We start from the raw sequence: 15,940 nt of genomic DNA on the forward strand, positions 1-15,940 counted from the left end.
CATAGGCCGTGGATATGTTTAGGTAGTACATACCGATTTCAATATGGAAAAATGCTCGGTATGTGTAAGTTGCGGCTGCCAGCTTCTGCGATAATGTTTACCGATGTAAGATTTTGTTCATACTGTGAGCACGACTAAACTGAAACGGCGACTTCATGGAAATATCGACATTACGCTGGCGATATCGACATCTAAAACGCGAGTGGCGAACGGTACGCTGTACCTATATACTTTCTCGTGTCGTGTCATCTGTGCCTGTGTAGTCCGTAAAACTATGTAGGTCGGGAGCGAGGCCCGTCGGTTAGTCCTGACTGCTAGTTAGCGAAGAGTGCTGATTCTTTTGACAGGCTTTATGCATGCATTCGTGCTCCTGCGTGGCCAGGAGCACGAATGCACGCAAAGTCCTTCAATATGCCAATGATATGGTATTTTAATGGAACGCATTTAATCTTAGTATATCATAAAATGGTACACGAGCTGCATAAACTTAGGAAGAAAAGAAAAACACATTTAAATTCCCGTTGTTACATATAAATACACTGATAAAAGCGCGTCCAAAACCTTTCAGCATTGCTCGAATGGCTCACATTATGTTGATCTGGAAGTCCCCAATCTACAGCCCAGCTCCGGTTGGAGGTGTCAGCGGTCGGAGAGCGCAGCCCCGTTCTCCGTATACTGAGTCCGTGCTGCCGCCTGTCGAGGAATCACTGAATTGTTTTTATCGAATAGACTCCCTATAGACGTGACGATATGCTGGAAAGCCCGTCTGCGTGTAGGCGCCCGGCCGATCTGTTTATATTGCCCGTGAGTTTATTTATCCGTCCCGGCCCCACACACCGTATACGCCGGAGCGTCGCCACGACAGCCGGTCGGCCCGGTGGCACCATTCGGTTTGGACCGGTCCGGCCAATAACACGCCATCTCCTCTCTGTAGGAGGATACGGTGCTGCGACAGCGCTGGGATAAGGTAAGCGACAGAGCCGAGCATTTACCTTCTTTTACATACATGCTAGCTCAGCGTAAAGTTTCCACAAAAATTCATGCTACTGCAAATTAGGAAGTAAAATTAAATTGATAGAAACAGTGAAATTATTTTTGATTGGTTAGTTATCAATGTATCATGAATGATTTACTTACCTAGGTAGCTGATTAATTAATAACAAACGAATCAATTGATAAATTAATATAACCTATTCATTTTACGCATTCATTATTTATATTTATCCCTTAGTCTGTGTTGACTGCTGAGGCCAACAACAGGCGGCAAAAGACAACGAATAAGTGACATTATCTTTTTAAGACTTTCGTCTATATAAACAATAAACATGCTATATTTTTAAAATAAAAGTCGATCGTCAAATAAAGCTATAACTGACACTAAAGTTGTGGCCTAATTCCTGCCGTTTATTAGCAGGAGCGGCATGGCCGTCTGGTGGGTGTGTGCGCCGCTCTGCGGCCTGCTGCTGCTGGCCGCCCCCTCCGTCCAGCAGTACCAGTCGGACACGCCGTGTCTGGACGCCCGCAGTCGCCAGGGACCGCCCGTCCCCGGACAGCGGTACCACGACTGTGACGCCGACGGACAGTTCCGGCCGCAGCAGTGCGTCGGCTCCGTCTGCTTCTGTGTTGATACTCTGGGAGAGCAGATGAGCCAGTTCGAGGCCGTCGGCAGACACGAGGCGCACCTCGTCTCCTGCGGTACGTCAATAATAACATTCTAGCGCGATGGTAGTTTAGTGGTGGCACATGATATGGCATATGTTAGTCTATGTTGATCCGGATTCCGGTGCCCTCTGAAAAAAATGCAATGATCGACAGTTTATCATGCTAATGGTAATGACGTACCCATTTGTAACTAGGACCTCAGCTAAGTCCGTTCTACAATCCCTAATCGATGCTACTCGATGCATCCGACCCGTTAATTGTTCTTTTTCCGTCTCTGTGTTTCAGAGTGCGCCCGTCAGAAGACGCTGCAGGCGGGCCGGCACGGCGGCCAGTCGGTATCCTGTGACCGGCGCGGTAACTTTGCGCCCCGCCAGTGTGTCGGCTCCCAGTGTCACTGCGTGGACCCGCTGACCGGCCAGAGACGCGACGAGCTCGGATCGGTGCACGTCAGTCAGATCGGCCAGCTCCGCTGCGGAGACGAGGGGACGGACCACGGCTCCACCGGGCAGTACGACCCGCCGCAGGTAACGGAAATGTAGCGCTTGGCGATATACGGGCTGAACAAATCCGTACAAATGTTTAAACGGCTTCAATCTACTGTGACCGAAGCGTTACAGCTCATCTCTCACAAATCTTCAACTCATTTAGACGGTAGCACCCGCTGTCCCGTTCTCATGGCTGTTCGGTAACGCTCGCTGCTCCTGCCGCCGTACGTACACTCGCTGTTTTGGGTCACGGTATCACCCACTGTCCTGCACCCTCAGCTGGGCGGCGAGACGCGCTGCTGGGACGAGCTGCGCGCCCACGAACAGCGCAGCGCCGGCGGAGGTCTGCTCGGCGCCTCTCGGCCCGACTGTGACCGGCTCGGTCGGTACAAGCCCACCCAGTGCCGCGGCTCCAAGTGCTACTGCGTCAAACCGGACGGCGAGCGGCTCACTCAGTATGAGATGGCGCCCCGCGAGAGGCCGCTCTATTGTGGTGAGTAAAGGACGGAACGGTCGGTAATCGGTAGAGTCTGTGAATTGAAATAGCTAATGGAACCGTCTGTTTCTCATGCGTTTAATCAGCGTTATAAAAGAACGTGATACGTTGCCTTCAGCTCCCACTGAAAACTATAAGTGACCTGACCAGTGCAGAGACCTGGCATGGTTTATATACCTATTTCAGTTATCATTGCTGATCTGGTTTGTGCGTTTACGTCACCACCCTACTATGACCAGTCACTGACCTGGCCTCCCCGCAGGCTGCGCGCGTCGCGTGCACGAGATCTCCGAGAGCGGGCTGGTGGGCGTCGTCCTCAGCTGTGACGAGCACGGCGACTACGACCCACGCCAGTGTGTGGGCTCGGTGTGCCACTGCGCCGACACGGTCACCGGCGAGAAACACCGCGGCTCGGTGGAGGTGCCGATTCACCGGTTCAGCACGCTCGACTGCTCGGCCCACGGTCACCGCCAGGTTCGTATAAAGCGCTGATCTATGGGGACGGGAGGCATGAGCTTTGCCTCTGGCTATCGTCGACGGTAGGTGGACGCCATAGCAGGCCAAGAAACGTGATTACGTCTCGTAGTCGTAACTGGGTTCTGATATTTTGTGAAACATTGCCAGGCTTACACGCAACGATAATCGGCGTTGACGTGCTCTTTTTAACCCTATTCCTGGCGGGCTCCGCCGGGACAAGAAACTGGCGGGGGGGGGGGGGGCCGATTCGGCCCCCCCTGAGATCTCGAGAACGAAGCAAGATAGCGACAAGCGGTAAACGGCATCGGATACGCATGGACAAGATCTACAATTTTTACTAAGGTCATTTTCAGGTCAGGTCAAAGATGACGTCACAGGGGTCGAAAAAGTCAAAATGGCGGCGCTAGATATGGAGAGAGTTTTTCTCGAATAACTTTCGAATTAGTCAAGATAGGAACAAACTAAGGGCATCATCGTGATCCTCTCGTCAATCCGCATCGAATGATATATATGTTGACCTCGAAAGGTCAAGGTCAAAGGTTGACCTCAGGTCACGTGACCTCGAGGTCATCATGTATATCATTCGATGCGTCTTGACGAGCTGAACACAATGAGACCATCCACGCGTCTGTATCTTGTTTCTGTACGGAGTTATTGGCCAAAAACCTTTGGTGACCTTTGATGACGTCACATGACCTCACAGCTGCCCAACAGCAAAACAGACCTCAAGGTAGTGAAGGTTGATCGTATATGAAGTCATGTATGATATATGGGGCCATTCCGACCCGTTTTAGTGGTAAAAACAGGGAGTTGATTTTTCCCCCATTGACTTATAATGGGGAGGTCGCGAAACTGACCTGACCTTAGGTCACCGATATCAAAATTCCGAGATATACAAATTGCACATACTGGTACCCTAACTAAAGCCTGAAGAGAAGAAATTGATCGGTCAAAAACTCTAGCTCTGGCGTGATTGCAAACTTTTCTGAGGTAGGGTCACCAAACCGCCTCTGGTGACCTGACCTGAGGTCAGATCAACTCAAAATTTTCAGACATGTTGCGTAGAAGCCTTATAGGAAAGTCAGAAAATTTGAGCTTCCTAGCTCAACGCGTTTCGGAGAAATAACCAAAAAACCTCAGGGGGGGAAAACCTCCTGAGGCCCCCCCCCCCGCCAGGAATAGGGTTAAGGTTTTGTAATTCAGCACTGAGAATCTGTCGGATCCCGCAGTTGACACGCTGTGCGCTGTGCTTCCACAGAATGAGCGACCACCGCTCGGTAGCAACACGCCCTGCTGGGACGAGCTGAGGCGGCATGAAGAAAGAAGCGAGCCGCTGCTGGGCGCCGAGAAACCCAACTGTGACCGCACCGGCAGATATCACCCCAAACAGTGCAGGGTGAGATCAGCGGCTCATAACGGCGATGGACTTAGTTAACACAAACGTTACTCTGCTGTGGACCTCGGGCTTCTCTACATTGTGTCATCTTTCAACATTTATTCCAATCTACCTTTCACAGGGCTCGGAGTGTTTCTGCGTGGACCCGAACAACTCTCCGCTGCCGCGGTACCGCGCCAGCCGCGCCCAGGGCGCCGCCATGGGCTGCCTGTGCTCCCGCCGCGAATGGGAGCTGCAGCAGGGCGGTCTGCTCGGCCTGAGCGTCAACTGCGACGAGCTCGGTAACTTCGCGCCGCACCAGTGTGTGGGCTCTCGGTGCCACTGCGTGGAAGCCGTCACCGGCGAGCGGCTGCCCGGCCTGGAGGCGCACGTGGCCGACCTGCGCAGCCTCGACTGCGCCGCCCACCGGCGGAGGCTGTTCGGCGGCGCCCGGTCGTGCCAGGAGCTGCGTCTGCAGATTCTCCCCGGTCAGCCACAGCCCGAGTGTGACCGAGACGGTAACCTCGCCGCGGTCCAGTGCGCCGGCGGCTTCTGCCACTGTGTGACGCCCGACGGGGAGGAGCTCAAGGGCTACAGACAGCCGGAACAGAACAGAGCCAGCATGTCATGCGGTGAGTCGGAAAACCACATCGTTCACCCAACATCTTACATGTAGCTCCTCCCACCATGTACGAGTATTTAGTACCTACACCTTGATACCGACAACATACACTGATCTTTATTTGTGCTAAATGGTTGCATTTTACGAAGTTTTTCATTTAGGTATATCATGCGGCACATCACATTTTAGGTGCAGATGGTACTGCCGTCTACCGCCCGCACTAGAAACTACTGATCCGTGCGGCACAGCATGAATCAGGCGTGAATACTAGTGCCATCTATCCTCGAGATTAGAAACTATTGAGTTGTGCGGCACAGCATGGATTAGGCGTGAAAACTAGTGCCACCTATCGTCGAGATTAGAAACTATTGTGTCGTGCGGCACAGCATGGATCAGGCGCAGACACTAGCGTCACCTATTGCTCAGATAGGAAACTACTGAGCCCCACGGCACAGTATGAAACAGGCGCAGATACTAGTCATCTAATATCTAGATTAGAAAACTAAGCCATGCGGGGCAGCATGAATCAGGCGCAAAAGTTAGAAGCCGGATGAGCTCGGCTTTGAATGCGCTCTGTTGCAGATAATTATCGACTGTGACTAACAATGCTGGGAAGAGTGTGCAATGAGAATGCAATGCTGGGAAGAGTGTGTATCAAGCATCGACAACGATTGTGACCGGCGTTTCATAACGGCCGTGTTTCTCCTCCTCCCTCCGTCAGCGTGCGCGCGCCGGTCGTGGGAGGTGTCGCGCGACGGCCTGGGCCACCCGGTGGTGTGCGACAAGTTCGGCGGCTTCCACAGCCACCAGTGCGAGGGCAGCACGTGCTACTGCGTGGACCCGGCCAGCGGCCAGCCGGCCCCCGGCGGCACCGTGCACGTCTCCCAGCTGGCCAGCCTGCGGTGCGGCGAGCAGCGGCCGGCGCTGGGCAGCCGGCAGCCCTGCTGGCAGGAGCGCCGCCGCCGCGAGCAGCTGCAGACGGCGTCGGCGCGGCCGCTGCTCGGCCTCGAGCTGCCCCTGTGTGACCGCTCCGGACACTTTGAGCCCCGACAGTGCACCGGCTCCGAGTGTTACTGTGTGGACGCCGAGGGGACCCGGCTGAGCGGCTACCAGGGCGGCCGGCAGCACCACCACCAGATGCACTGCGGTGAGCCAGAGGGGACCGGGGAGGGATACGCAGCCGTGTTCTAAGGGACGGATGAGGTGGGGAGACAACTGTCTTGAACTAGGTGGGGAGAGGATGTGACTGTCATAGACTAGCGATAAAGGTGACCTTACTGACCCACCCCCTCTGTTCGGCAGTGTGCGCCCGTCTGAAGGAGGAGACTCGCGCGCTGGGACTGGTGGGCACGTCCACCAACTGCGACTCGCTGGGCAACTTTGAGCGCCGCCAGTGCCGCGGCTCGCAGTGTTTCTGCGTGGACCCGCACACGGGCGGACAGGTGTCGGCCCAGTCGGTGCACATCGCCCAGCTGAGCGCGCTCGACTGCTCCGGCTCCGGCTCCGGACCGGCTCCGGGCGGCGGCGGGCGCCGGCTCCTCGGCGGGGGGCGGCCTCTGCTCGGCGGACAGGGAGGCTCCGGACAATCCGGAGGGACCGGACACTCCGGCTCCGGCTCCGGACAGTCGGGAGGAACTGGCCACTCCGGAGGCTCTGGCCACTCCGGAGGCTCTGGCTCTGGCCATTCAGGAGACTCTGGATCTGGTCATTCTGGTGGCTCCGGCTCCGGCCACTCCGGAGGTTCTGGGCACTCTGGAGGATCAGGCTCCGGCCATTCAGAGGGCTCTGGCTCTGGCCATTCAGGAGACTCTGGATCTGGTCATTCTGGTGGCTCCGGCTCCGGCCACTCCGGAGGTTCTGGGCACTCTGGAGACTCAGGCTCAGGCCACTCGGGAGGCTCAGGCTCTGGTCATTCAGGAGGTTCAGGATCTGGCCATTCCGGCGGCTCTGGGTCCGGTCATTCGGGAGGCTCAGGAGGCTCTGGGTCAGGTCACTCTGGTGGCTCCGGCTCCGGCAATTCAGGAGGTTCAGGCTCTGGGCACTCAGGTGGCTCAGGATCCGGCCACTCTGGCGGTACTGACCACTCTGGCGGCTCCGGCTCTGGTCACTCCGGTGGCACCGGCTACCCTGATCAGCTGCGTCCCGGGGAGGGCGGCAGCGGCACTCGGGTCCGACCCGGTGAGGGCGGCAGCGGCACTCGGGTCCGACCCGGGGAGGGCGGCAGCGGCACACGGCGGCTGCTGGGCGGCGGCCGGCCCCCGCTGGGGGTCAGCCGGTCGCCGCCGGGCGGCGGCGGCCCCCAGCTGCTGGGCGGGAGCACGCCCTGCTGGCAGGAGCGCAGCCGGATGATGCAGTTCATGGACCACGGACAGGCCGGGGACGGGTTCGTGCTGCCCGAGTGCGACCGCAGCGGCGGCTACCTGCCCAAACAGTGCCAGGTGGGTGCGACCGCAGCGGCGGCTACCTGCCCAAACAGTGCCAGGTGGGTGCGACTGTGGCCCACGAAATCCGGGAAAGGCACGGCCTATGTAACATAACAACCCTAGCCTGATCACCCTATTCTGTCTTATAGCTGTAAAAAAACCTATCGCCTCGGTAAAATGATTGGAAGATACGTAGGATAAACACGTTTTAGCTAGCTATCATTTGTTGCTCGTTACCCATTTATTTTGCCCCGTATGTTACTGCATCAACATCAACATTCACCGCCGTGACATGGACTGACGTTCGTTGTGATTTCCAGGGCTCTCAGTGCCGGTGCGTTGACCCGGCCGGAAACACCATCGAAAACTTCGTCAGGAACATCTGGGACGGTCCCGATATGAAGTGCCGTGAGTATTTACCTCCACACCACCTGCACAAACGGTGACCCATCCACTATCCAATTGAGCAGTGACTAGACATGGGTCGGTATCCCATGCGCTTTGCAGATCTGCACTCACCTAGTGACCCGACCTGAAGGCACATACTCTAAACTTTGTCGTGTCATTGACCCCTTCTCCGTGCTATGCACTGACCTGAGCTGAAGTGTCCTTAGCTGTGTATGTGACCTGCCACTGACCAGTGACCACCGACACCCTCCCTCAGAGTGCGCCCGGCTGCGGTACGATCTGGGCCGCTCCGGCCGAGTGGGCGTGTCCGCCGTCTGCGACGACCTCGGCAACTTCGAGACACGACAGTGCACCGGCTCGCAGTGCATCTGCGTCGATCACGTGACCGGCCAGAGGGTGGAGGGAACGGAGGTGAGCTGCCATCACGTGACCGGACGGAGGAGATGACAGGAGACAAACGTCCGTTTTCTCACCATCGATCAATCGAGTGATGCATGAAATGACGATATGTGTTCCTCATTGTGCGGGTATAGGGCTTTACAATCATTCTTAAGAGACAGTTAAGCGCCTTTTTGACAGGTTCTTAGATCATAAATGACTCGTCTTGCCGTTGTTCGTAGAACGTGTGTTTCCTGAGCTGCCGTCACCGTCTGTTCGTTCACCGCCACTGTCCTACCCTCACCGCCCGCTCGTGTCTCACCACAGAGCGTGCACGTCTCCGAGCTGAACCGTCGGGAGGACTGGTGTCCGAGTCACCGCTCGAGCCACCCGTGCTGGGACGAGCAGCGCCGCACCGAGACACAGGCCGACGGCCGGCCCCTGCTCGGCGCCAGCCCGCCACAGTGCGACCTCTTCGGACAGTACGCCGCCAAACAGTGCAAGGTAAAGCCGGATGGGGAGGACGTGAAGGATAGTGTCAATGGTGGAGGTGGGTACGAGTCCTCAGTCCTCACAGCAGCTCTGCATGGAAATTAGAGAAAGAGGTGAAAGGGGAGTGAAAGGAAAATGGAGCGCGACAAAGTTAGAGACACGACGCACAGTCTGATAACGCTCGACTTTAATGGCCGTCTACCGAGGACAATACATCCTGCGCTCACGGGGTGACGCTGACGACCCTCTGCACCCTGCGTCCGCAGGGCAGCCAGTGCTGGTGTGTCGGCCCGGCCAACGAGCAGATCGAGGGCTACATGGCGCCCATCAGCCGCTCGTCCGAGATGCACTGCAGCTGCGCCCGCGAGCAGTGGCAGCTGCGCCGTAAACGGCTGCTCGGGCGGTCCGTGAGCTGCGACCGGCTAGGCAACTACGAGCCGCAGCAGTGCACCGGATCCAGCTGCTTCCAGGTGAGGCAACGCAGCGAAAAATCGGCTCCAGGCTGCTATCAAGTACGGGAGTGCAAGCTGCTGTTAGCTCATACCAGTTAAAACGGCACCATATTGTGTCATGATAGGAATTTGTTGAGGGTCTAAGGCCCTCACTCCATGCAAAGCGGATTCAAAACGGATGGCAGAGGGCATCACAGCTGACTCCACTTGCTCGTGACTATCCCCCAAACGCTGACCGTCCCCGTCCCGCCCAGGTGGACACGGAGACAGGCCGCCGGGTACGGCAGCAGCGGCAGCACCACTCGCCGTCCGACCGTCCGGCCCCGCCGGTGTCGGAGCCGCTGACGGAGCCGGCGCCCTGTGAACGCTCGGCGCGCCGACTGGCCGGCACCGACCGGCAGCCCGTGTGCGCCGCCGACGGCACGTTCGCGCCGCTCCAGTGCCGCGGGGACACGTGCTACTGTGTGGACCCGGACGGCGGCCAGCTGCCCTACCGCTCCCGGCCAGCGGACCGCGCAACCTGCCGTGAGTACCGAGAGGGAGACAGATAGCCGGCGCCACCTGCCGTGAGTACAGAGGGAGCGATAGAGAAGCCGCCTGCCGTGAGTACCGAGAGAAGAGACAGACAGACATAGCTGGCGTCACCTGCCGTGAGTTAAGTACTGAGGGAACGATAGAGAGGCGGCGTCACCTCTCGTGAGTAGCGAGGTAACGATAGAGAGACCACCTGCCGTGAGTACCTATTGAGGGAACGAGAGGCGGCGCATCTGCCGTGAGTGCTGAGAGATGGACGGGTGTCTCCTGCCGTGAGTAGCGAGCTGTAGACAAACAGACGGCGCCACCTGCCCTCAACCTTAGCGGAGAAACGCCCGACGCTGCTCTGTCCAATATAGCCTAGTCTTGTTCCGTTACGATTGTTGACCTGGACCCTCTGAATGACCTCCTCCCTGGTCTCTCTGCCCTCAGACTGCGCGCGCCGCGAGCACGAGTTGCACACGTCCAGCGTGCGCGGCCTGACCGTGCGCTGCGACGATCGTGGCGACTACGCGCCGGTCCAGTGTCTAGGCACCCAGTGTCACTGCGTCGAGCGCGCCACCGGCCACTGGAGGCTCGACGTGCCCGGACAGCACGTGGCGAACATCGAGAAACTCAACTGCGGGGCGGGCGCCGGACAGACCGGCTACTGAGGCGACAGAACTGTTGGGGCGTCCTCGCACGAGTGTCATACAGCCTTGGTTGGATGACTGGCGGTAGACTGCACACAGTGCACAGCTGAAATGGCCCGCGCATCGACACGGTGCCGGATAGAGGACGGTCTTCATACAGTTGTCGCTGCTGAATGTAACATGTCCACTACGATATCGAAGACATTGTGACAAGACATCGTGAACCTGCCAGCGTTAGATGAGCCTGAAGTAGTTCGTAATGTTCTGTTACATCGCAATAATACAAACAGACAAATGGGATCCGCTTTTTCTTTCGCTCAGAATGAAAAGACCGATTACGAGAAGGGCTCGATTGTACCCGAGATACCCTCTTCCCAAATAAATATCCAAATGTTGTGTACACGAGGGAACGATTAAAAAAGACAAATAGGATAGAGGAGAGAAAACAAGGAAACAACGAGACATGAGGGAACAACGTAGCGTTCTTCTGACTGCCACCAGGAAGAACTGTGGACATAATGGAACACGATATTGAACAGTCAGGCATCGCCCATCGGCGTCGTTTAAAAAGAAAAAATAAACAATGCAACAAAGCAAAACACAGTGGTAGGAAGATATATATGGACAGGTAGGCATTCTTATCCTTATATTTGTGATATTTCTAACAATCCTCAGAGCCATACGTCACACGCATAACGCAGAGACTGAAGGAGGCGGGGTCTTATCACCGAGGATAACTGTGAATAGGAAGCCCGGTGCGTATCGCCGGCGCGGTGGTCGGCGCGAGACGAGGTGATGAGGAGGCGGCGGGCCGAGTCTTCCCTCAGTAGCGCCCTCCGACCCCTGCTGCCTACACCGGTCTCCGGTCCGTCCGTCCGTCAGTCCGTCCGTCCGTCCGTCCGTCCGTCCGTCCGTCCGTCAGTCCGTCAGTCCGTCAGTCCGTCAGTCCGTCAGTCCGTCAGTCCGTCAGTCCGTCAGTCAGTCAGTCAGTCAGTCAGTCAGTCAGTCAGTCAGTCAGTCAGTCAGTCAGTCAGTCAGTCAGTCAGTCAGTCAGTCAGTCAGTCAGTCAGTCAGTCAGTCAGTCAGTCAGTCAGTCAGTCAGTTAGTCAGCAGTCGACGGATCGTCAACGACACCAGCACGTGGCCGATATAAGAAAATATCGAGGCTGCTAGAAACGAAAATTAGCACATCGCCGTTTTAATTTTTCGATTTGTGGGGTTGGGTTGGGGTTAATGATTAATTGAAGCTTTAAACATTTTCCAAGAACCTTATATTCTCCTATGAATAAAGCAGTTTGTGCAGTGAGTTATTTCGCATAATCGTTGGTGAGGTAAGGTTAAGCACACTCTTCAGGATGGATCGGAAGAAGTCTGTGACGACGCGGATCCACCAGCCGCCGGCGCCGCCCTGTTGGTTCCGCACCGTCTTCTACCTGTCGTTCGGCGCCTGGGTGCTGCTGCAGGCCGCCACCGAGTACTACACCACTAGATGCCTCCACATCTACACCCATCTACCCATCTTCGAGAAGGAGAAACAGGTGACGGCGGCCTTCCTCAACATCGTGTCGGTGGGAATTCTGACGGTGTTTTTGGTGCTGTCGTTCATTTACGGCATCTGCACCGTGAGCAAGCTGATCGTGCTCTCCAGCTCGGCGTTTCTGTCCACGCTGCTCATCCTCAACATCCTGGCCGTCGGGATTCTGATGTCGAGTCACGTAAGTACCGTACTTGTCGACCTGCATCGGCTTACATCCGTTGGGAAAGAGCTGGGAGAGAATGTCAAAGACCTACATTTATATTTCCCCTGTTTTCACTTCCCTTGAAAACCGAAGTTGAAAAAGCAACTCATCGCAGCTCATAGAGACTTTAAGATGATAAGCTGTAATTGTCATCATCGCTTGTCACTGTAGGAAAATCAAAACTATCTATTGGAGACCAGGCCTAAAGGGTAGGCACCACCAGGGCTACGGAGTCGGAGTCGGAGTCGGAGTCGGAGTCGGTCGGAGTCCACAGTTGTGACCGGAGTCGGAGTCGGAGTTGGTTTTTGAAAGCCGGAGTCGGAGTCGGAGTCGGAGTCGCCGTAAATCCATCGACTCCGCAGCCCTGGGCACCACTATCCACTGACGCCGTGTCCTCTCTTCCAGTTTGGCCTGGACATCGGTCCGCTGGCCAGAAACAAGCGCGTGCTGACCATCTACCACAAGAACGTCTCGAAGGAGTACTGGCGGGGCGAGATACGCGCCTGGGCCGCCTACTACCCGCTGCCGGCGGGCGGCGGCAGCACTACGGCCGGCCCGTCCGCTCCGAGCCTGCCCAGCACGGCCGGTCCCACCGGCACACCGTCCTCCCGGGCCGACGGCGACCCCACGCCGCAGCCGGCGGCCAACGACACCGCCCCGGCGGCCGGCGGTAACGGCACCGACACCACTGGCGGCCCGTCGACCGGCGCGCCGGCCGTCGACGACCTGGGACGGCGCAGCGCCTGGGTGGAGAGCCGCGCGCTGCACCAGCTGCGCTTCTTCCAGCACCGCGCCTTCTGCTGCGGCATCGAGGGGCCGGCCGACTACGAGCTGCTGAACGCGCAAACGCCGCCCAGCTGCGTCTGCCGCGACGAGGGCCACCAGTACGGCCAGCACGTGCGGCCGCCGTGCACGGCGCGCGCGCACACGCTGGCTAACGGCACGGTGAGCGCCGTGTGGCGCACCGGCTGTCTGCAGGTGAAGCGCGAGCTGATGGACGGCCTGGTGAGCCTGCGCGACATGCTGGCCGCCACGGTGGCGCTCCAGGCGGCCGTCATGGCGCTGGGCCTGGTGCTCGGTCTGAACATGCCCAGCAGTCTGTCGGACGACTCGGATGACGAGGGAGGCGACTATTAGACGGCCACCGACGCCGGGTACTGCGGCACAGGTGAAACTGGGTGCAATGAGCAGATTCGGTGGATAACACAGGCAGATGAGGCTTCATTGCAGCGATATAGAAGGAAACTGTAAAGAGGCCAGCGAAGTGAAACATGGTGTTGGTGTTGGAAGCAAATAGGTATTAGGATATCGACTGTCGGCGATGACCGCAGATGCCAGGTATTGCCCGTAGAATCTGTGGCACTGCGTAGCGCTGGAGGTCGGGAGAGCGACAACTAAATCCAGAAGCGGGCCAGCGGCCAAAGACCGGTCCGTCAACAGCGGGCGATACTACCTGGCCACCTCCGACAGATACGAGTCGGCCACAGCCGGCGGTGACGAAACGACGACCTCCACGACTTATATAGCCAGCGGAGGGCGATTTGGCGATGTCCAGAAGCTAGTCGATTGCTGACAGCTAGATAACTGTGAGACCGAGAAGAGAAAAACTGGTGTAAATAAAATATATTTACTATGCGATACGATGTGTTATCTGCTAAACTGAGGAGCTACCTACCACATAAAGTGGAAGTCAGACGTCTGCGCAATATCGTTTGGTTGACGGGTTATAAAGACACCCCTATCCACCGGTAACGCCCAGTGGGCAGGCCATTGCGGCACCTGCGCCTTTCGATCATCAGGATAAACTCGTATTGGAGACGAGCGCAGTGCTGCTGTAGACCAGCTGATAATTACTCGACCACGGCTTCACTAATTATCCGTGAAGGAAGGCCACGTGTTCCCGCACCCAGGCACACCCGGCAGCAGGCTCAGCGCTCTAACTAATCGCAAGGCGACCAATACCGGGGAGGGGGGGGGGGGGGGGGTCAATACGACGGCAGCAGAGGTTCGTGGCTGAGAGACCCCACAAGACAGGACGCTGATTAGCAAGAGATGCTGGGGCGGGAGCATGTTCTTGAAGGAACGGCTGGTGTAACAAACATCCTGCACTCGACCCAAACGTGGATGTTCACGGGAGGGGCCCTGGGGCATCACCCTTGCTTGATTATGTTGCAATATGCAGTGGCTGGGGTGTTTTGAACTTTACTTAGTTTTATTTCATTTTACACATAGACTCTAGATAGTATCTTGTCAGCAAAAGCGAGGCATCAAATAGATTGGTAAAATAAAGATATACACATTTAAATAGATCTTATCTATTTCAATGCTCAGAAGTCGATCACAATTCTACTTCTAGATCCAAATCGAAATCGAAACATCTCACAAATGACTGCACAGCAGTTCTAGCTTGCCCCAATCATGATTCACATTTTCTACATATGCTGAGGGAAGGCCAGCACCCAGTACCTACTAAAACACCTGAAGCCCAGTCTGCAAAACATGACAATCTCAACAAGGTCTCATTTGTATGTACCTACTTGGTGAAGTGGCACACTTTGCAGTGCAGATTATGGAGTGGTCAGTGGTGTGAAGTTAGAGTGGAGCAGTGTAAGCTCTTGGTGGTACCGTGCTAAGCCTCTGTGCTGAGTTTTGTAAAAAAAAAACTTGTGCACAAGAAATGCAATGAGGTCAGCCAGGGAAAATTGACCTCATTCTCCTATTGCACTTTAGTGTCATCATGAGCACATATTTTTAAATTCCAAAGCAAAAATTGTAGGTCTTGCTTGGTGTTGTTTGACGTGAGACTTGATGTGAAAAAGTTTGATGTGAAACTTGCTTGATGTCGTTTGATGGTGCCTGGTTGATGTGGGCTGGTCCAGCTTTGTCACCCTGGCCAGTGTGGCTCGTTGAAACCACCGCCATAATTTGCAGTCTGAGGATTACCAAGTGTTCACCCTTAAAAGTAGGTAAATACTCCCAGAGAGATTCAAATGCAGGCAGGGCTGCGGAGTCGATGGATTTACGGCGACTCCGACTCCGACTCCGACTCCGGCTTTCAAAAACCAACTCCGACTCCGACTCCGACTCCGGGCAGAAATGTCGACTCCGATCGACTCCAACTCCCGACTCCGACTCCGCACACCTGGCAGGGCTGCGGAGTTGACAGATTTTCGGTGACTCCGACTCCGACTCCGGCTGGGGTTTCCAATATCGACTCCGACTCCAACTCCGGTCACAACTGTCGACTCTGACCGACTCCGACTCCGACTCTGACTCCGCAGCCCTGAATGCAGGCATATTTTCCAATATTTGAGATTACTTTGCATTTACAGTTTCATAAGAGAGCCAGAATATAAACCAAACATACCTAACATACAATTACTTTGAAACTTAACTTTTCATCTACAAATCTGTCACCCATGAACAGATGACCAGAAGTACCCTCAGCTAACTCCTAAATCAATGCACAGAAAATGATATTAAATGGTGACAGCATACAATAAAATTGTATCTTCAGTTTGAATTTTCTCAAATAAGTAACTCAAAACCAGATCAATTTAGCAAAACTTCAATGGAAAAAAGGTTAAACTGTCAGTCCATCCATTCATACTTTCCAATCAAGCTGAAGCTTACTGATCTTTGTTGAGAATGAGACTGCTTCAATCGGCCCTTTGGCCAGGAGCGATGGAACACCTTCAATTAAGCGGGGGGGGGGGGGGGCACTGCCGACTTGGTCCCATTCTTTCCATGCAACACCAATAGGGC

The 15,940-nt window shown here is 55.8% G+C and overlaps 2 protein-coding genes across 3 annotated transcripts; both read left to right on the forward strand.

The window, feature by feature from the left end:
- Positions 1 to 846: 846 nt before the first annotated feature.
- Positions 847 to 10,736, forward strand: LOC122383039. Of its 2 annotated transcripts, none has more exons than XM_043369116.1 (15): positions 847 to 967; positions 1,412 to 1,695; positions 1,948 to 2,186; positions 2,427 to 2,640; positions 2,906 to 3,117; positions 4,379 to 4,516; positions 4,638 to 5,127; positions 5,839 to 6,264; positions 6,420 to 7,555; positions 7,861 to 7,948; positions 8,205 to 8,359; positions 8,654 to 8,830; positions 9,085 to 9,288; positions 9,525 to 9,795; positions 10,237 to 10,736. In XM_043369116.1, the coding sequence occupies exons 2-15, from the start codon at positions 1,422 to 1,424 to the stop codon at positions 10,455 to 10,457; spliced, it is 4,245 nt and encodes a 1,414-aa protein (XP_043225051.1). In that variant the 5' UTR covers positions 847 to 967; positions 1,412 to 1,421; the 3' UTR covers positions 10,458 to 10,736. The 2 variants fall into 2 exon arrangements, with proteins under 2 accessions (XP_043225051.1, XP_043225050.1); XM_043369115.1 differs by having other exon boundaries at positions 863 to 967; positions 1,415 to 1,695.
- Positions 10,737 to 11,589: 853 nt separating this feature from the next.
- Positions 11,590 to 13,815, forward strand: LOC122383061. The gene is made up of 2 exons (XM_043369158.1): positions 11,590 to 12,151; positions 12,581 to 13,815. Exons 1-2 carry the CDS (start codon positions 11,792 to 11,794, stop codon positions 13,310 to 13,312), a joined length of 1,092 nt encoding a protein of 363 aa, XP_043225093.1. The 5' UTR covers positions 11,590 to 11,791; the 3' UTR covers positions 13,313 to 13,815.
- The last annotated feature ends 2,125 nt before the right edge of the window (positions 13,816 to 15,940 follow it).

The sequence above is a fragment of the Amphibalanus amphitrite genome, unplaced genomic scaffold (genome assembly GCF_019059575.1).
Source record: "Amphibalanus amphitrite isolate SeventyFive unplaced genomic scaffold, NRLGWU_Aamphi_draft 000153F_arrow, whole genome shotgun sequence".
NCBI lineage: Eukaryota > Metazoa > Arthropoda > Thecostraca > Balanomorpha > Balanidae > Amphibalanus > Amphibalanus amphitrite.